The sequence below is a fragment of the Heterodontus francisci genome, unplaced genomic scaffold (genome assembly GCF_036365525.1).
Source record: "Heterodontus francisci isolate sHetFra1 unplaced genomic scaffold, sHetFra1.hap1 HAP1_SCAFFOLD_1366, whole genome shotgun sequence".
In the NCBI taxonomy this organism is placed as follows: Eukaryota; Metazoa; Chordata; class Chondrichthyes; order Heterodontiformes; family Heterodontidae; genus Heterodontus; species Heterodontus francisci.
Genome location: NW_027140916.1, coordinates 37274 through 59394, shown reverse-complemented (window position 1 = coordinate 59394; position 22121 = coordinate 37274). Strand labels below are relative to the sequence as shown.

General features: G+C 42.6%; 1 protein-coding gene across 1 annotated transcript in view; it reads right to left on the bottom strand.

Annotated features, from left to right (window-relative positions):
- The window catches only part of LOC137361392 (ubiquitin carboxyl-terminal hydrolase 48-like), a gene marked incomplete at its 3' end in the record, with an annotated part of 85748 nt that overhangs the window by 28900 nt on the left and 34727 nt on the right, over window positions 1-22121 (bottom strand). Inside the window, exons 5-8 of the mRNA XM_068026264.1 lie at window positions 14957-15136; window positions 9074-9208; window positions 7632-7781; window positions 2644-2844 (exon numbers count right to left, since the gene is read on the bottom strand). Of these exons, the coding sequence (XP_067882365.1) occupies window positions 2644-2844; window positions 7632-7781; window positions 9074-9208; window positions 14957-15136 (666 nt within the window). The remainder of the gene's footprint in view (window positions 1-2643; window positions 2845-7631; window positions 7782-9073; window positions 9209-14956; window positions 15137-22121) is intronic.

Genomic DNA, 22121 nt, shown 5'->3' with positions numbered 1-22121 from the left:
CCCACCTCCAACCCCCATCACAAATCATCAAAAAGGCTCAGTTACAGCAATTAAATTTTGCTGCTGCTTTTAAGCTTTATAATATGCTTGATATTTGATTGTGAATACCAACTCTGACAGATGTGGGGATTTGGGCTACCTGTTCTAATCTGTGCAGATTACGTACAGATAAGATTGACCCAAAATGCTAACAGCTGCCAATTTCATTTAAAGAGCATCTTGAGCAATCTGAAAAAGTTTACTCAAGTCTCTTCAACCAGCTGGGAACAAGGGAAAAAGAGACTTTCCCAGTATTGATAATTTCCCATTTTCAGCTGGATGCCGACCAAAGGAAAATTTTCCTTAAACTGAGTGTTTATGAATTCTTCTATAATTAGATCCTGTTGTGAAGACATCAACTCCACTTCAATTGGGAGCAGACGCTAAATGCTATTTGTGCTGCAAAATGAGTCAAAGGTTTTTATTGAGCTCAGAGATTAAGTAAAACTGGAGTTGGAGGTTATAGTACCTTGTCCCAGTCTTCAGAATTCAAGACAGGGGTGCTTATTAGCTGATAATACCTTTCCATATCAGTTCTGGGAATGGAACACAATTAGGGACCCATTCTTTTCCTGACCCGGTCTTAGCTGGAGATGAGGCAGTTTTTAGTGAAGGGTTGAGTACAGGTCTTTTGGGGTGGGTGGGAGGGAAATGGGGTGATAATCATGATTTTAGAAAGAGAGATAGTAGGTGATAGAGAAGAATCAACTATTGACAATGTCAACATGGGAGCAGATCAAATATATTAATCAAAGGTGGCAAATCTCACCTAAAGAGCTGCCATCCCTTGACTCAGCTCACAGTGGGCACCTTGCAGAGCTTGGAAAACACATCAAAATGTCTGGAAATCATGAGTCGAGAAATCAGGCGCACTGGAAAGGAGCTGCAAGAATCTAGGTTGAACTTAGGGTGCATTTATACTATAAACTTAGCAACTGTGTTAAATGGTTCCAGATCAGAACCAACGCTGAACTTGCAGTGCAAACTCAGCGATAGAGCTCAAATGATTCCAAAGACAGGGTTTGTAAGAATCTCTGGAAAAAAAAGTGTCACACATCACTTTCATTTGGCATCACTAAGAGTAAACCAGGTTTGGCATGGACTTTCAGGCAATACACTGGACCTCATATGCACTTTTTAAACCTACCACACATGAAATAATGTGAGAGGATTCGCCCTACTGTACTTTTGCATTTAAATTTTAATTCTTGCGAGAGCAGCTCTTTATCTATATCTGCAAAGCTCTCTTCTAGTTACAACTGGAGTTCCAGCCAGGCAGGATCCAGTCTGTATGAAACAGGGTACTGCTAGGCTATTTCCACTAATACAGCCTCAAGGAGCAGCAATCAAAGCCCGAACCTAAGCAATACTGACAAATTAAAAAATATGGGTTGGAATGTGGCAATGACAAGCAAAACTAAGAAAAGCTTTGAAAACAATTTATCAGAAAACTTTCTGTAAAGGAAAAAAAGCAAAAATATATTGTTAATACACCATTTTGCACACTATGAAAACGGTGTTTTTACCATCAGAAAATATCCATATTTGTAACCCAAAGGACAGTAGAGACACAAAGAAACACCAATTAAAATCACCAAATTTAGAAAGACTGTAAGGCAAGCAAATGAAAATTGCACAGTATTGCGCAGCATGTAAAACACAAACAGGCCATCTGGCCCAACTAGCCCATGCCAATGTTTATGTTCTGCATGAGCCTTCTCCCACCCTATTCCATCTAACATCATAGATATATCTTATTCATTCCTCCCTCATGTGTATCTAGCTTCCCCTGAAGTGAATCTATGCTATTTGCTTCAACTACTCACTGCAGTAATGAGTTCCACATTCTCATCACGCACTGGGAATAGAAGTTTCTCCTGAACTTTCTATTACATTTATTATATTCTATTATATTTATAACAACTAGTTTCAGTCTCCCCAAGTGAAAATATTGTCTCTACATCTATCACAACCCTTCATAATTTTGTGACATCTATCAGATCACTCATGAGTATTCTCTTTTCTACAGAAAGAGCCCCATAGCCTGTTCAAATCTTTCCCGATAGATACAACCACTCAGTTCTGGTGGCATCATTGTAAATCCTTTTATAGCACCTTCTTCAGTGCCTCGATATCCTTTATAATCCAGAGACCAGAGCACTACACAGAACTCAGTGTGGTCTAACCATGGTTCTTTACAAATTTAACAACTTCGCTTTCAATTCTATCCCTCTAGAAATGAACCTCAGTGCTTAGTTTGCTTTTTTATTTAACCAGCCTTATTAATCTGTGTAGCTACTTAGTGATTTGCGTATCTGTGCCCCAAATTCCTTTGCTCTTCTACCCTACTTAGATACTATTTTCTGAGGAATATGTGGCCTCCTTCTTCTTCCTACCAAAATGCAACACGTTAAAGCTATCTGTATAGAAATTCTTACGCCACCTACATACGCCCATTCTGCACGTTTATTGCAGTAAACCTGAACCAATAAAGCTGAGTTTAATTTAACGAAGATCTCTAAATATTTTTAACTGTTATGAGTTTTTAGCCATAGTGAACTCTGCAGAATTTTACAAAAATGGTTACAAAACTGGTTTACTTACCATCCAATCTGGGACCACCTCCATATCTAGCATAGAAGATATCAGCTGCCTTTCCAGAGATCCTTTTAACATCACAGATTTTGTCAGGAATAAGTCTGCTATGTGCACACAGGTGGCAAGAATTATCAATTGGCTTTGTTACTGCAGAGTCATCCAGCCACTTCCGTAACCAGTCCACTGGTAGAAATTCATAGTGCTCATCTAAAACAAAAAAGCGAAAGTTTGAGTTCATCAACTTTAACCAGCAAACATTTAGGTAATGTTACTTTGACATGGTATATAAAAAACTACAGTTTTCATTGTGTGAAAGCTTTCAGCCAACAGCTTCAGCAGCTGTACAGGCAGTGTTCATTTGTGCAGAAGAACAGTAGAGGCAACTGTGAAGATGTATGGCCCAACTGACCAAATTTACTGTCAAAACTCACCATCCTAGCTCAGACATGAAGAATGGTCATTTGGGAGAATAACTCAAGGGAGACTGACACTCATAGAACTTTACCTACTGAGTCAAGCTTGCAGGAGCCGTGGAAATTTTTTTTTAAGATTACACGGCTGCTGGTGGGAGTGGAGCATTGAGGGGAAGGGTTTTTGTGGGGGGGGGGGGGGGGGGTTGACGGGCGGAGGGGTGGTCTACATTGTCGAATTGCAACATGGCTAAATGCGACAGGCTCACTGGGCCAGGAACATTAGAAATGTTGGATGAAAAATCACCAGAGTCCATCTAGTTTGCCTTCTTCCATTCTGGAAGTCGCATGGTACAGTGGTAATGGAGCTATTGACTAATCATAGCAATCACTCCCTATCAATCAGTCTACAACAGATCCAAACGAGGCAAGAACCACCCAGTAATGGAAAGCTATGGGAATTATAGGTCCAAAGTGAACCGTTCCTTCCAAACATGCTACACTTGCCACATCATGTCTCAAATCTGTCATAGACTGTATCACCAAAATATTAGATTTCTTTCAGAAAGTATCTAATTTCCATTTGAATGAATCAATACCATCTGCTTGCACTGTCTCGCTGGGGCATCTGTTCCAATAAACTTACCACTCACTCACAAATAATGACTCCAGAGTAGCTTTGAATTTATCCCCAGTGTTTTCTGATTCTGCTGTTCTGGACAAGATGGAAGAGTTCATCATGATCAACATTATCTCGGCCTTTAGAATCGTAAAAAGAGCAACACCTCTCAATCTCTTTTCCAGTGAGAACATGCCGAATTTATAAAACCCAATCCCTCCAACCCCTCAGTCATTCTGGTTGCTCTCTTCTGTACCCTTTCAACAGCTGCAATATCCCTTTTTGTACTGCTGTGTCCAGAACTGTACACCAGGTGGGCTTTCTCTATCCATCTTTTTCGCATATTACATTCACTTCCTTTGCATAACAATGTGATCTTTCAAAACTTATATGAAGTTTTCTTTGTGCATCAGCCAGCAATGCTCAGTTTCCTGAAAAGAATGCTGCCTCATCTCACTGTCTGAAATGTTCTGTACAATATGTAACATTTCTAAGACTAATTTTCACATTTGCCAAAATAAGTAGAGTAGGGTTTTCCTAGGTTATAAAGGGGTAATCTAAATTAAAAGCACACCACTCTGACATTCTTGTCCGAGTCCAGTATAAGTGAGCAAATTTTGCTCACTTGATATTACACAGTTCAGCGTTGGTATGTATTCCAGATGAGATAGTATCTTATATCCCTAGCTTATAATTCATGTTCACTTCACACACAGTTTAAAACAAAACTACCAATTTTATTTAGCACAGGCCTTCAATAAGGTACCAAAAGCAGACTTATAGCTAAAGTCAGAGCCTGTTGAGTCAGGGGACAAGGAGAATGGATAGCAAGTTGGCTACAAAACTGTAGGGGTTAAGAGTATTTACTCAAATTGGCACATGGTGGAATGTGGTATTCCATTGAATCACTGATGGGACCACCGTTGCTCATTATTTATATGAACGATTTGGACTCAGGAATCAAAAGTACGATTTCAAAATATACAGATGACACCGAATTTACACTGGGGAGACCAAACGCTGATTGGGTGACCGCTTTGTGAAACACCTCCCCTCAGCCCGCAAGCATGACCCTGAGCTTCTGGTTGCTTGCCATTTTAATTCACCATCCTACTCTCTCGCCCACATTTCTGTCCTCGGCCTGCTGCAGTGTTCCAGTGAAGTTCAACGCAAGCTCAAAGAACAGCACCCCATCTTCCGATTAGGCACTCTACAGCCCTCTGGACTCAACATCGAGTTCAACAACTTCAGAGCATAACCCCCATTTTGACTGATTTTTACCCTGTGCCAGTATTAAATTTGTTTTTCATGTTTTTACTTTCGGACAGAGTTGTTCATTATTCTGCCATTAATGCTCTCTGGAAAAATGCTTTGTCTTTTACTACGGCTATTACTATTCCCTTTTCCTTTTGTTCCTTGACATCTTCGTCATTTAATCCCTCTTGCCCTTTGTCCTATCACAGACCTTCCCTTTTTTTTCTCTTTCCCTCTCCACCCCCCACTTTCACTTGCTCAAAGCCGATTACATTTCTAACCTTTGCCAGTTCTGATGAAAGGTCACAGACCTGAAATGTTAACTCTGTTTCTCTCTCCATATATGCTGCCAGACCTGTTGAGTATTTCCAGCACTTAATGTTGAAAACCAAATTTAGGAGTATAGTTACTACTGAGGAGACTGCGACATAATACAAGACAAGAACTTGTATTTATGTAGCACATTTAATATAGCATCTCAAGGTGCTTCACAGGAACGTCAGACAGCAAAATTTGATACTGAGCCGTGTAAAAAGATATCAAGACAGATGACCAAACGCTTGGTCAAAGGTTTTAAGGTGCATCTTAAAGGAGGAACAAGAGATAGAGAGGTAGAAAGGAACAGAAAGAATTTAGAGATGACATTAATAAACTTGCATAATGACGATGGATAAAAAAATTTGGAGAGAACACGGCAATGTCAATGTAGCTTTGAGAGTTTGAAATCTTGATGAACGAGGCACAAGTCAGTCTTTGTTTTTCCTTGAGGAGAGATATTGGCCCAGATTTTGCTGCATCAATAACGTGAGGCTGTCAGCACTCCAAGTTATTTCAAGGTAAAACAGATAGCAACTCCTGGCATCCACAGTTAAACGCAGAAATCCAGAAGTTGTTTCAGTCTTCACTGATGGAATCTGTGCATAGTTCATGCCATGACAGTGCTCTTTGGGTAATTACCGACCAGTCTTGCACAAAACACAGATGAAAAAGCTAAACCTAGTGCAATCAGGAGCAAGCGATTTTTAAATGGCACAAGTGATAAATGCTGCTGAACACCATCTCAGGCCCTGAAAAAGTATAGAATCTCATTTGTGAGAAGAAAATTAATGTTACAGATTTTTAAAAATTTAAGCTTTTCCGTTTTCCTCTCATATCTCTCCCGTAATACTGTGTATAAATAGTTGTTTGGTTGTACAGAGACTTGTTGACAAAGCTTTTCATCTTGCACTCATCAGGACAATCCACAAGAATATCAATACAAGGGAAAACAACAACTTTATACTGTAGAAGAGAGTGCTGATTGGTTGGCAAGTGAATTCTGATTGGTAGAGGCGTTGCCACGGAGAATGCACCAGTTTACGGTGACTGACAGTTAACTGCCAAGCTTTGTTTGGAATTTGAAACCAGGCAGCTTCACTCTGATTGGTCAAGGCATTGCCCTGAGGAATGAACCAGCGAATGGCTGTCACTTATTTTGTTTAGCTGAAATAGGCGCAATGTTTGTACATGTTCTTTCTGGCTGCAAAGAACAGGGCCCTGTAATATATGTAGCTTCCAGTACATGCAAATACACCACACTGCGAGGCCTACTGACAATCTTAAATTGGTTGTCAGCGTAATTCTTAGCACACTGAGGATTATTTAGCAATTGTCCAATCACGGAATCACATCCAACGTCGGACACTGTTTTGAGTTTTGCAAGCACAGGCTGGTTGGGTACGGCCTGTATCTTGCCTATTGTGAACAGCGGAAGGGACATGTTTGATACGATCCACCAGTCTTTAGGGCGTACGGCCTATATACTTAGCATCACACTGGCATTGAAATTGATACATCACATTATTCATTTGAGTGATAGGCAGGATGTCTTTTGGTTTGACGGCAGCATCCTGTTAGTGGCGAACACTAAACGTATTGCCACTGTATAGTAGCAGAGTGAAACAGTTAGCTTCACCTGTTGCTCAAATTTTTGGGATGCATTACCCTTTCAGTGTCTTTGAGGGAATGACACATAACTTCCTATCTCTTGCATATTTCCGATATGTAGATGTTAGGTTTGTTATATTTGAATCCACAGCTGCATGCAATAATTTCCTTACACGTCTTAATGAGTTCCAACCTGCGCTCGAATTCACCTTTGAAATGGAGCAGTCAAATGAGCTCCCTTTCCTTGACGTACTAGTTGAGAAATCTGCTAATTGGTTCTCTACCACGGTCTACCACAAACCTACCTTCACTGGTCAATACATGCGTTGGGATTCTTACAGTTCCATGCGCTACAAGATTGGCCTGATCGGCAACCTCATAATTGGGCACGAGCCATTTGCTCACCATGCAAGCTTGATGCTGAAATAGGGCGAACCAAAGACATCCTGCGTGACAATGGCTACCCTGATGAGATCACTTCTCGGTGTATATCACGCAAACCTGCCTAAGGCTGTCATTTCCGGCCCTGAAAAGTACCCAGTCTACCTCAAATTACCCTGGAAGGGTAATATGTCCCAAAAATTTGAAAAACATTCCTATGTGTTCAACTATTCCCACAGGATCAAGAAACTTTCCACCATTACCTCCACCTACATCACTTGTACAGCATTATGGGACAGGTTTACTGTACATATATTACAAGCTGAATGGTGTTCTTCAAAGAAAATTCCTCACACAGGTGTACACATATTAACTGAACTCCATCCGCAGTTTAATTTACAGACCTTCTTTAGCTGGTAACATGTTAAAGAGCTCTTGCACCTCCTCATGCTTGGCTTTGCCTTTGTCCACGCTCTGCTTCCGCATCTCAGCCATTTCCATACACCATTCCTCAAACTTTTTGTTGTCACGTTCAACCATTTTCTGCAGATGTGCTGCAAAAAGGGAAAGTAAGTTCCTCAGGAACTGGGAAAAACCAGAGGCTTCATGTATAGAGCCAACAAATCTATAAAAAGTTCCACAAGATATACTAGGTGCAGAATTTTCCCCAGCTTACAAACTCATAAATTTATTGAATTTTACTTTCAAAGACAAACAGTAGTCAAGAAGCTCATCAACAAGATTATAAGGAATCTCTTCTCAATTAATCTATAACCTAACATTGGATTTATTTTAATACTGAATCTCTGAATACTGTTAACAGCTATAAAGCTAATATGCAGAAATGAGTCTGGAGGTAATCTGTACATTAGTGCTACAGACTTCCTGGGTTCCTGGACTGAAGATGAAGATTTTTCCTGCACGAACAACCAAACAGCCTTTTTGAAAACATTGCACCAAATTACTTCAGATTAACTGACTGGGGATTTGGGGGGAGGAGGAAAAAGTGCGTGTGGAAGATTTCCACGAGTTCTGTGGCCAACCAAATCACCTGCACAATTTTTCACCAGAAGTGACAACATATCTGCTCAAATATGAGCAGTACATAAGACACAAATGGCTGGATGATGTCGTACAACATGCATGTATGTCGCTTGCGCCACAACAAAACCAAAGTTTGCCTGTTGCCCAGCATTGTTAGGCAAGGGAATCAAAGGTTATCGGGGGTAGATGGAAGTGTGGGATTCATAACACAAACAGATCAGCCATGATCTTATTGAATGGCGGAACTGGCTAGAGGGGCCGAATGGCCTACTTCTGCTCCTAATTTGTATGTTCACCTGTTCATATTGCTTGGCCAGTTTTCCTACTGAAATCTCAGCCAGCACTGCCAACCATGGCACGCTGCAGCAAAGTACTGAAGGAACTTCACTCCTATCGAGGTAGGCGCTCCAGCAGCACTGTAAATGACCTGAGCAGCTGCTCTAATTTTGTAAATCAACCTGGCCCCGGGAAATGTCCCAGGGTCAGTGGCATTGACAATGTTTCAATGGAGTCCTGGTCCAGCGATAGGAGGAGTTTCTCTAATTCTAAACTACTTTACAAAATTCAGCAATGTGGACACAAAAGGAATATCAGTGATCAGAAAGTTGAATTTCCAACAAATTTCAGGTGAATATTAACATTTTCAAGCACTGCGTAATTGCAATTTACAAGCTTAAAATGCTTTGATCAGACCAGGACTGTTGTTTCATTGTTAAAATAAAACCACCAACATTAAAATACATCAAATTTGCAGTGAAAAGCACTGTGAAGAAAGAATTGAAAGAGAAAGATAGATGCTTACATGGGAGTTGAACACTTATTTCCTTTTCCTTGTCTGTTTCCACTTTTCGTCTATACACCAACATGTAAGCATTCCTTGAACAGTGAACACCTTTAATGCATTTGGGTTTCCGTGTCTGCGACTTCGAAGGCTCTGCTAAAAAAAAAAATACAAAACCACAATGTCAATACTGGTAACAGAACTGAACTGCACAAGAAAGGACAAGAAAGCATCTTGGTACACCAGGAATAAGATTAACAGTTATAGAATTCAATATTCTATTATTTTCAGTAACTAGCATTCAGTAATTTTGCTGCATTATATTTATATTTGCATTATGTTGTGCTGTGAAACATTCTAGCAAGGTTTTCCAAATGACAAAGTGTAGACATTCAACTCTCCAACGTGGTTTGATTTGAAGACAGCAACTCATTTTGACATACAGCCCAGCCTCTACCAGTCATGGATGAGCTGGACATACAGCCAACCAAATCGGAACTCAGTGATGCCATTGATTCTCTAGCCAGCGGAAAAGCCCCTGGGAAGGACAGCATTACCCCTGAAATAATCAAGAGTGCCAAGCCTGCTATACTCTCAGAACTACATGAACTGCTATGCCTGTGCTGGGACGAGGGAGCAGTACCCCAGGACATGCGCGATGCCAATATCGTCACCCTCTATAAAAACAAAGGTGACCGCGGTGACTGCAACAACTACCGTGGAATCTCCCTGCTCAGCATAGTGGGGAAAGTCTTTGCTCGAGTCGCTCTGAACAGGCTCCAGAAGCTGGCCGAGCGCGTCTACCCTGAGGCACAGTGTGGCTTTCGTGCAGAGTGATCGACCATCGACATGCTGTTCTCCCTTCGTCAGATACAGGAGAAATGCCGTGAACAACAGATGCCCCTCTACATTGCTTTCATTGATCTCACCAAAGCCTTTGACCTCGTCAGCAGACGTGGTCTCTTCAGACTACTAGAAAAGATCGGATGTCCACCAAAGCTACTAAGTATCATCACCTCATTCCATGACAATATGAAAGGCACAATTCAACATGGTGGCTCCTCATCAGAGCCCTTTCCTATCCTGAGTGGTGTGAAACAGGGCTGTGTTCTCGCATCCACACTTTTTGGGATTTTCTTCTTCCTGCTGCTTTCACATGCGTTCAAATCCTCTGAAGAAGGAATTTTCCTCCACACAAGATCAGGGGGCAGGTTGTTCAACCTTGCCCGTCTAAGAGCGAAGTCCAAAATACGGAAAGTCCTCATCAGAGAACTCCTCTTTGCTGACGATGCTGCTTTAACATCTCACACTGAAGAGTGCCTGCAGAGTCTCATCGACAGGTTTGCGGCTGCCTGCAATGAATTTGGCCTAACCATCAGCCTCAAGAAAACGAACATCATGGGGCAGGACGTCAGAAATGCTCCATCCATCAATATTGGCGACCACGCTCTGGAAGTGGTTCAAGAGTTCACCTACCTAGGCTCAACTATCACCAGTAACCTGTCCCTAGATGCAGAAATCAACAAGCACATGGGTAAGGCTTCCACTGCTATGTCCAGACTGGCCAAGAGAGTGTGGGAAAATGGCGCACTGACACGGGACACAAAAGTCCGAGTGTATCAGGCCTGTGTCCTCAGTACCTTGCTCTATGGCAGCGAGGCCTGGACAACGTATGCCAGCCAAGAGCGACGTCTCAATTCATTCCATCTTCGCTGCCTTCGGAGAATACTTGGCATCAGGTGGCAGGACTATATCTCCAACACAGAAGTCCTTGAAGCGGCCAACACCCCCAGCTTATACACACTACTGGGTCAGCAGCGCTTGAGATGGCTTGGCCATGTGAGCCGCATGGAAGATGGCAGGATCCCCAAAGACACATTGTACAGCGAGCTCGCCACTGGTATCAGACCCACCGGCCGTCCATGTCTCCGCTATAAAGACGTCTGCAAACGCGACATGAAATCGTGTGACATTGATCACAAGTCGTGGGAGTCAGTTGCCAGCATTCGCCAGAGCTGGCGGGCATCCATAAAGACAGGGCTAAATTGTGGCGAGTCGAAGAGACTTAGTAGTTGGCAGGAAAAAAGACAGAGGCGCAAGGGGAGAGCCAACTGTGCAACAGCACCGACAAACAAATTTCTCTGCAGCACCTGTGGAAGAGCCTGTCACTCCAGAATTGGCCTTTATAGCCACTCCAGGCGCTGCTTCACAAACCACTGACCACCTCCAGGCGCGCATCCATTGTCTCTCGAGATAAGGAGGCCCAAAAGAAAGAAATGTTGTGCTGTGAAACATTCTAGCAAGGTTTTCCAAATGACAAAGTGGAGACATTCAACTCTCCAACGTGGTTTGATTTGAAGACAGCAACTCATTTTGACATGCAGTTCCACAGATACCAACCCATCAAGTATAGGTATGAATAAAAGCAAAATACTGCGGATGCTGGAAATCTGAAACAAAAACAAGAAATGCTGGATTCACTCAGCAGGTCTGGCAGCATCTGTGGAAAGAGAAGCAGAGTTAACGTTTCGGGTCAGTGACCCTTCTTCGGAACTGACAAATATTAGAAAAGTCACAGATTATAAACAATTGAGGTGGGGGTTGGGCAAGAGATAACAAAGGAGAAGGTGCAGATTGGTCAGCAATTTGTCAGTTCCGAAGAAGGGTCACTGACTCGAAACGTTAACTCTGCTTCTCTTTCCACAGATGCTGCCAGACCTGCTGAGTGAATCCAGCATTTCTTGTTTTTGTTTAAGTATAGGTATGAAGTTAGGTAAATCACCAGAGTTTACCTATTTCTTTTTCTCAACTACATGCTGCCCCTCAGCAACATCATGCAAAAAACATCACGTTAGGTTCTACAAATACACCGATGACACCCAGCTCTTCCTCACCACCACTTCTCTTGATCCCTCCGCTGCCTCAATGTTGACTGGCCGCTTGTCCGACATCCACTCCAGGATGCACTGAAATTTCCTCGAATTAAACATCAAGCTGACTAAGGTCCAACACAAACTCAGTTCCCTAACCAATGACTCCATCCCCTTCCCTAGTCACTGTCTCAAGCTCAACCAGACTGTGTGCAACATTGGTGATCTATTTGATCCAAAGATGAGCTTCTGATTCCATATCCTCTCTATCACAAAGACTGCCTACTTCCGCCTCCGTAATATTGCCTCCGCCCCTACCTCAGCCCATCTGCTGCTTCTGTTATCTTTCCTGGGCAGCCATCCATCTTTCACCCTCCGTAAACTTATGTTCATCTAAAACTTTGCTTCCTGATACCCTAACTCACTCCAGGCCTCATTCACCCATCAACCTTGATCTACTGATCTACATTGGCTCATGACCAGGAACGCCGCCATTTTAAAATTCTCGTTGTGTTCAAATTGCTCCGTGGTCTTGTTTCGCCCCACCTCGAACCTCCTCCAAATCTACAACTGTCCAAACACTCTGCATTCTTCCAACTCTAGCCACTTGTGCATTCCCCACTCCACCATTGCTGACTGTTAGTACAGCCATCTAGACCCCAGGTTCTGGAACTCTCACCCTAAACTGCCCTTCCTCTCCGACCTCTTTCAAGATGCTCCTTAAAGCTTACTTCTTTGACTGTTTTTAGTCAACAGTCCTAATGTGGCTGTCAATTTTTGGTTTGATTATGCTTCTGAGAAGCGCCTCGAGATATTTTATTAAGTTAAGGGTGCTATATAAATGCAGGTGGTTGAATCCTGGGGTCAGAAATGGGGGGGGGAAGAGAAATGGGGGGGGGGGAAGAGAAATGGGGGGGGGGAAGAGAAATGGGGGGGGGGGAAGAGAAATGGGGGGGGGGGAAGAGAAATGGGGGAGGGGAAGAGAAATGGGGGGGGGGAAGAGAAATGGGGGGGGGGGAAGAGAAATGGGGGGGGGGGAAGAGAAAAAGGGAGGGGGAGAGAAAAAGGAGGGGGGGAGAGAAAAAGGAGGGGGGGAGAGAAAAAGGAGGGGGGGGTGAAAAAGGAGGGGGGGGTGAAAAAGGAGGGGGGGGAGAAAAAGGAGGGGGGGGAGAAAAAGGAGGGGGGGGAGAAAAAGGAGGGGGGGGAGAAAAAGGAGGGGGGGGAGAAAAAGGAGGGGGGGGAGAAAAAGGAGGGGGGGGAGAAAAAGGAGGGGGGAGAAAAAGGAGGGGGGGAGAAAAAGGAGGGGGGGAGAAAGAGGGGGGGGAGAAAAAGGAGGGGGGGAGAAAAAGGAGGGGGGGAGAAAAAGGAAGGGGGGAGAAAAAGGAAGGGGGGAGAAAAAGGAGGGGGGAGAAAAAGGAGGGGGGGAGAAAAAGGAGGGGGGGAGAAAAAGGAGGGGGGGAGAAAAAGGAGGGGGGGGGGAGAAAAAGGAGGGGGGAGAAAAAGGAGGGGGGGGGAGAAAAAGGAGGGGGGGGGAGAAAAAGGAGGGGGGGGAGAAAAAGGAGGGGGGGGGAGAAAAAGGAGGGGGGGAGAAAAAGGAGGGGGGGAGAAAAAGGAGGGGGGGAGAAAAAGGAGGGGGGGGAGAAAAAGGAGGGGGGGGAGAAAAAGGAGGGGGGGGGAGAAAAAGGAGGGGGGGGGAGAAAAAGGAGGGGGGGGAGAAAAAGGAGGGGGGGGAGAAAAAGGAGGGGGGGGAGAAAAAGGAGGGGGGGAGAAAAAGGAGGGGGGGGAGAAAAAGGAGGGGGGGGAGAAAAAGGAGGGGGGGAGAAAAAGGAGGGGGGGGAGAAAAAGGAGGGGGGGGAGAAAAAGGAGGGGGGGGGAGAAAAAGGAGGGGGGGGAGAAAAAGGAGGGGGGGGAGAAAAAGGAGGGGGGGGAGAAAAAGGAGGGGGGGGGAGAAAAAGGAGGGGGGGGGGAGAAAAAGGAGGGGGGGGGGAGAAATCACAATAATATCAATTAATTACTCTGGCCAAAAACAACGCTCGACAATTTAATTATAATAGGTAATGAACAGGAACAAATCCTCAAGAGTATCTACTGTTTAAAATAAAATCCAATACTAACATATCAAATTGCACCACATTGGCATAGAACTCATGGAGGTTTAGGATGCTGATTTGTACAAATAATTTCTTACAGGATCCCACCACGGGGTACAGGAGGCTGGATACTAGGGAAAATGAAAAGGCCAGTCATCCCAAGCCACACTCACACCGGCTACTATGGAATCATTAGCTAGCAGTATAGCAGCAAAAGCCTACTAACAAGTCACCAGTCCATTCCCTCTGCTCGGAAAGTGCATAACACAAGACTCTATGAAGGTAAAACGGGCAGAAAAAATACTTCAAAAATGTTTTTGTAAATTAACAGGCATTGCACCAAAGCATCTATCATTTAATTCAAATGTATACAGTACATTTAATTCAACCCATAACTATAGCACTTCTCATTTACTGAGATTGCAACAGTACAATTAGCTTTTCACCCCTGATTTGAGCAGTGCAAACGAGTATGCTGTCAATACAAAGGTGAGAGTAACTGTTATTCTCTCATAGGCTCATCCACCACTGGCATTCGTGAACCAGTACACTAGTTAAATGCCAATGGTTCAAATAAACCATGGATATAAACTTGTTCAAAGTTTGAACTCTAATTGCACAGGAACATTTTGCTCAGCACACGAGTCCCAATGTGCTCACAGGAGTGTTTTGCCTTGGGTTGCCTGTCATGATTCTCTAGATGTTGAGCTCACCATCTCAGCCATGACGAGAATATGTCAGTCACTCATGACCACTTCAGTGCAGTTTCACAGCCTCATTAGCATAGGCTCAAACAGATTGCCTGACTTACCATCAAGCCAATGCAGTGTGTAGCACTAAAACCTCAAGGACCAAACATGCAGCAAAGAGGAGTCGCATTCTAAACACAAACATAGCTGTAAAACTTTTGAACATGGCCCAACATCAAGCCACTGGTTGCTCACCAAGATCTTCCTCTATCCCCAACTGTAGCTTCTTCCCTTCCATTTTCTCAATCTCCTCATCATTAAATTTATACCAGTCGCCAGTCCTGTCATCTCGTACGTGTGCAATGTAATGGCCGGAATATGCACTCACCCCTCTGTGGATCAGCACCGCACTCAGTTCATAGACATAGCCGATATCTAGAGGAGCACAGAAATGGAAGAAAGTTCTTAATCAATGCACAACATTATTATGATAATTCTAACATTAACCAGCAGACTACTCATTTTTGCACATAGGTCATATTAAACAATGCACAGTGGAAAAAGGATTTTTTTTTCTGTGTTTAGGACTATGCACAGGTAAAATACAAAATTGTCATATAGGAACTAAAGTGATCTTGTATCCACTCTTAGGATGCTAACTATTAAGCTAACAAATGTTATAAAAACAAATGTTACTAACAGGCAAGCCACAGAACCAGATGCATTTTCACAAGTTCCACAAGAATACTCCAGATATAAATGGAAGCATGCTCATAAATCAGTTATATTCATGATTCAGATAATCTGCTGTACATACAGTACAGCAACGGTAACATTCATTCAGATTCCCAAGGACTGAGTTTTCAATTGCCCCATTTCTTGGTTTAACAACAACTGTAGAATACTAGCTAGGAGGCTAGTTTTGAATCTCAAGTTTCTCTACCTCTGTTCTCACTGACTGATCTTACTCGCTCCATCTCAAATCTTATTACAGTTGTTGGAGCATTTACAGTGTGCACTTTGACTAAACAACACTTGCAAAAATCCAGAATTTGATAGATCTTGGGATGCTCCACAATATCCTAAAATCCCATACCCAGCCCAATGGGAGGATATAATAATGTACCTTAACATAGATACAGTAGGCCAATAAGAGTTATTGACTTGAGCTTCAGTGACACATTTATTAACAATTAATTGCAATCCAATATCCAGCTCTTAATGCGCCTGTACGAACTGATCTTAAACCATCTCAATTCTTGCTTGAACCTTTCATTAAAGAATAAGGGCTTGTCTAACAAGTGTACTTAGGAGCACATGCATCCGGCATCACAAAATCACTGTGCATCAATGGGATTCTATCATATTTACCTGATCACTAGCTCTCCTTGGCAAACCGGTTATGAGTGACAGAGGTACTCAGCAATACAATTTTCTCATTCTTACCTTCTAAAATTTTCAAGTGGCATTTTTAAAAATAGAAGCTATTTTCTGTTCTGAGAAAAACATTTAACATTATGCATTGAGGGGCAGTTACCTTCATTTCTCTACAACACATCATCAGAATGGTGATATTAAACTCTATGATGAAGTTATCAAGGTTTCTTTTCCACAATTACAATCAAATTGGTTATTCCATCTACAGGCTTTGGGAACATAATTTTAAACAAAATAAAATCTTTATTACAATATCAAAAGTGCAAATGTCTCAATTAAGCAACCTGTATTTGTGCAGTAGTACAAAAATGTCAGAGATAAATATATATGGTCACTAAATTAGAGAGAGTTGATAACTTAAAATATTTGCATTCACATGTGACATTTTAAATAAAATACTATTTCAAATGCCTTTTAGGTTTGAAGGGATGGCAGTTTTTCAGGAGATAAAATAAATCCAATTCAATGTTCCACATGAAGCAAATAAGATGTTTATTTTCATTTTACAATGAGGAAAAGCTTTACAAAAGTTGACAGCATTAAATACTGTCTGTTAACAGTCATATGCACGTACACAGACAACTGTTTATATTGGAGTGCCTACTCACAAATAGCATAACTTTTGTTCAAAATTGCTCGTTAAATTGGCTACCTATAGAGAAAACCCATGGTCATATTGTTGCTGGAGCATTTAAAAGATGATGCAAAATAAATGATGACTTCATCTCCAAATAATGTAATCCCACACATATAACTGAACGGGCCCTTCTCATCCTGTCACGTCTGCAAAATCACCATAGTTTTGCATTTGCAGGTAGAGGGTAAAATGCTTTCAGAAAATACTTCTAGTGGAGCAAAGACTGCTTGTTATCCAGTCGGTAGATAGACATCATTAGTATTTCAACCTTACTCTGAGACTGGCGTTAAACAACATGTTCTCATATTTCTGTTGCTTCTCTAAGTAAATTCTTGCAGATACCAAAGACCTGAATTACCAAGGAAACGATTCCTGAATTTAGTGTGCTTTCATCAACCTCAACACACTCATAAATTACTTTCACTGCACTTGTACAGCAAAGCAAGCTTGTTTTATTTTTAGTACTCTACTGCTTTCTGTGCTGTTCTATCCCACACGCAGACAAAGATACACAGAGACACTCTTTGAAAGACTCCTGGCTGATGTACTATAGGCTTCCTGCTGTGACAGGCATTGAAACCAATGACATCAATATAAATTTCATTTAGTGAAGTACCAAATCTGCAAGTTAAACCTACAATATATTAATTTGGAACAGCCATTTGATAAGTTATGTACATTCACTATATTTACATTAGTCACACGCACACAGGAGCAAGAGAAGGAAATTAGTTCAGTAACAGATCAAATATAACTCAAAAGAGTAACTGCAAGCTGTCTGATCAGCTAGCCAGACTCGCCTCTTTTTATTCCACTATTTGGAAACAATTTGCTTGTATGAGCCAAATATTTCATTTTCTCACTTGATGTTCAAACAAACATGTGACAATCACACACAGTAGGAGTCACTCTTATTTGTCCCTTTTTGAGAAAATCCATTTGGGAAAAAAAGTCAACTCTATCGCTATGGAAACTGAAGCCAAAAGCATCACAACATTACGTTACCCGCTTTCCATACAGCCCTCCTCATTCTTCCAATGCTTTTCAGACAAAATAGGGGAAACAATGAGACATTAACCCTCATAAGGATGTCTCTGATAGCCTACGTACTACAGTACAAATGACAATGCAGAAGTGCCAGATAAAACATCTCACTCATTGATCATAGCTTCATTCTATATGGTCAGCAGGAAAAGACTGCATTTTACATTGAAGTAACAGCATAGAAATAGGTCATGCAACCCAACTGGAACATGCCGGTATTTATTCTCCTCACAGGCCTCCTCCTACTCTACTTTACCTAACCCAGGGCTGTCTAACCATTTCGCGTGGTGGGGGGTGGGGGCACATTACAATTTTTGCCTTACATAGAGGGCCGGTGAGACAAGAAAAATTTATTCAAAAGAACAACAAATGCACATTTTTGTGCAGATTTAAGTGAGAAGACTAATTTATTGATGATTTTCTCATCACTATGTTGGACACTGATTCAGTAAGATACCTAGTACTTGTTTTGCTTGCACAAGTCATTAATATTTGCTCGCTCCAAGAAGTGTGCGGTGGAGTATTCCGGATAGATGTCATCCTATCAGGAGTGATCTTGATCACTCGTTCTCTCTCCCGCTCTTTCTCTGTGCACCGCCCTCTCTCTCTCCGCCCAAACTCTCCCTCTCTCCGCCCAAACTCTCCCTCTCTCCGCCCAAACTCTCCCTCTCTCTGTGTCCGCCACTCCCACGGCCCTCCCCACTCTCCGCACCCTCCTCCCACTCTCTGCCCCCATCCCTCACCCTCAGCTCCCCCCACCCTCACCCTCAATATTCAGTATTTAGGAAGGACAGACAAAAAACAAAAGGCGGTGGAGTTGCATTGCTGGTTCAAGAGGAAATTAAAGCAATAGTTAGGAAAGATATTAGCTCCGACAATGTGGATCCTGTATGGGTAGAGCTGAAAAACACTAAGGGGCAAAAAATGTTAGTGGGGGTTGTATATAGACCCCCAAACTGTAGTGGTGATGTTGGGAACGACATTAAACAGGAAATCAGAGACGTATGCGATAAAGGAACATCTGTAATTATAGGTGATCTTAATCTGCATATAGATTGGGCAAATCAAATTAGTCACAATACCGCAGAAGAGGAATTCTTGGAGTGTATACAGGATGGTTTTCTGGACCAATACGTTGAGGAACCAACTCGAGAACAGGCCATCCTAGACTGGGTATTGTGTAATGAGAGAGGAATAATTGATAATCTAGTTCTGTAAGACCCCTTGGGAATGAGCGACCATAATATGATAGAATTCTTCATCAAGATGCTGAGTGACATAGTTGATTCTGAGACTAGGGTCCTGAATCTTAGTAAAGGAAATTACGAAGGTATGAGGCACGAGTTGGCTATGATGGATTGGGAAACATTACTTAAAGGCATGACAGTGGAAAGGCAATGGTAAACATTTAAAGAGCACCTGGATGAACTGCAACAATTGTTTATTCCTGTCTGACGCAAAAGTAAAACGGGAAAGGTAGCCAAACCATGGCTTACAAGGGAAATTAGAGATAGCATTAGATCCAAGGAAGAGGGATATAAATTCGCCAGAAAAAACAACAGACCTGAGGACTGGGAGCAGTTTAGAATTCAGCAAACGGGGACCAAGGGATTGATTAAGAAGGGGAAAATAGAGTACGAGAGCAAACTTGCAGGGAACATAAAAACTGACTGTAAAAGTTTCTATAGGTACGTGAAGAGAAAAAGATTGGTGAAGACAAACGTAGGTCCCTTACAGTCAGAAACAGGGGAATTTATGATGGAGAACAAAGAAATGGCTGACCAACTAAACGCATACTTTGGTTCCGTCTTCACAAAGGAGGACACCAATATCATACCAGAAATGTTGGGGAACACAGGGTTTAGTGAGAGAGAAGAACTGAAGGAAATCAGTATTAATAGAGAAATGGTGTTGGGGAAATTGATGGGATTGAAGGCCGATAAATCCCCAGGGCCTGATGGTATGCATCCCAGAGTACTTAAGGAAGTGGCCCTAGAAATAGTGGATGCATTGGTGGTCATCGTCCAAGATTCTACAGACTCTGGAGCAGTTCCTACAGATTGGAGGGTAGCTAATGTAACTCCACTATTTAAAAAGGGAGGTAGAGAGAAAGCAGGGAATTATAGACCAGTCAGTCTGACGTCAGTAGTGGGGAAAATTCTAGAGTCCATTATCAAAGATTTTATAGCACAGCACTTGGAGAACAGTGGTAGAATCAGACAGTCAGCATGAATTTACAAAAGGGAAATCATGTTTGACAAATCTACTAGAATTCTTCGAGGATGTAACTAGTAGAGTTGATGAGGGGGAGCCAGTGGATGTGGTTTATTTGGACTTTCAGAAGGCTTTCGACAAAGTCCCACATAAGAGATTAGCGTGTAAAATTAAAGCGCATGGGATTGAGGGTAGTGTATTGCGATGAACAGAAAATTGGTTGGCAGACAGGAAACAAAGAGTAGGGATAAATGGGTCTTTTTCCGAATGGCGGGCAGAGACTAGTGTTTACTGCAGGGATCGGTGCTAGGACCCCAGCTATTCACAATATATATTAATGATTTAGATGAAGGAACTAAATGTAATATCTCCAAATTTGCAGATGACACAAAAGTGGGTGAGAGGGTGAGTTGTGAGGAGGATGCAGAGAGGCTTCAGGGTGATTTGGACAAGTTGAGTGAGTGGGCTAATGCATGGCATTTGCAGTATAATGTGGATAAATGTGAGGTTATCCACTTTGGTAGCAAAAACAGGAAGGCAGATTATTATCTGACCGGCTATAAACTGAGAGAGCAGGATATTCAACGAGATCTAGGTGTTCTCGTACACCAGTCGCTGAAGATAAGCATGCAGGTCCAACAGGCGGTAAAAAAGGCAAATGGTATGTTGGCCTTCATAGTGAGAGGATTCGAGTACAAAAGCAGGGATGTCTTGCTGCAATTATACAGGGCCTTGGTGAGGCCACACCTAGAATACTGTGTGCAGTTTTGGTCTCCTTATCTAAGGAAAGATGTTCTTGCTATAGAGGAAGTGCAGCAAAGGTTTACCAGACTGATTCCTGGGATGGCAGGACTGACGTATGAGGAGAGATTGAGTCGGTTGGGATTATATTCACTGGAGTTCAGAAGAGTGAGGGGGGGGATCTCATAGAAACCTATAAAATTCTAACAGGACTTGACAGGGTAGATGCAGGAAGGATGTTCCCGATGGTTGGCGGGGGGGGGGGGGGGGGGCGGGAAGAGTCCAGAACCAGGGGTCATAGTCTAAGGATACGGGGTAAACCTTTCAGGACTGAGATGAGGAGAAATTTCTTCACCCAGAGAGTGGTGAACCTGTGGAATTCGCTACCACAGAAAGCAGTTGAGGCCAAAACATTGAATGTTTTCAAGGAGTTAGATATAGCTCTTGGGTTTAAAAGGATCAAAGGATATGGGGGGAAAGCGGGAACAGGTTACTGAGTTGGATGATCAGCCATGATCATAATGAATGGCGCAGCGGGCTCAAAGGGCCGAATGGCCTCCTCCTGCTCCTATTTTCCATGTTTCTATGTTAAGAGGAAGGCTTACTCGTCCACCACTGTCTGCAAGCAACTGGTTTGCACAGAAGACTTTAAGTCAGTTGAAAAATATTTCAGCATCTGCCAGACCACTCCCTGTAGATTTCTGAAACTAGTATTTGATATTTATCACCACAGCTTTACAATGACTGGAAACATGCAGCCAGCTAATCGAGAATAATCACAACTAAAGCTTTCCCACTGTACTTCACATCGCCAATCTCCCATTTCTCAAGTCACCTTTGCAGTCCCCCAAAATCTATTACTTGGTCCCCTCCTCTTCCTCATCTATAGGCTGCCCCTTGGTATCACCTAAAGGCATGTAGTCAAGTTTCACATTTATGCTGAGTTTGTTCAAACCGTATGCCATAATATGTCGATCTACTTGCACAAGAATCCTGAGACAAAATGTCCTGTAATGTGAGAAATCTTTATTTGTGAAGAATCTTTAGTTTAGTTTAGTTTTTAGTTTAGTTTAGTCTATTTAACAAAAGCCAGGGCTAAGCAATCCCACAACTAACGGATCAGATCTAAGTTCTGCCGTCCTGCCACATCCAGTCATAAATGGTGGTGGACAATTAAACAACTGACAGGAGGAGGAGGCTCCACAAATATCCCCATCCTGAACGATGGGGGAGCCCAGCACATCGTTACAAAAGACAAGGCTGAAGCATTTGCATCCATCTTCAGCCAGAAGTGCTGAGTGGATGATCCATCTCGGCTTCCTCCTGAGGTCCCCATCGCAGATGCCA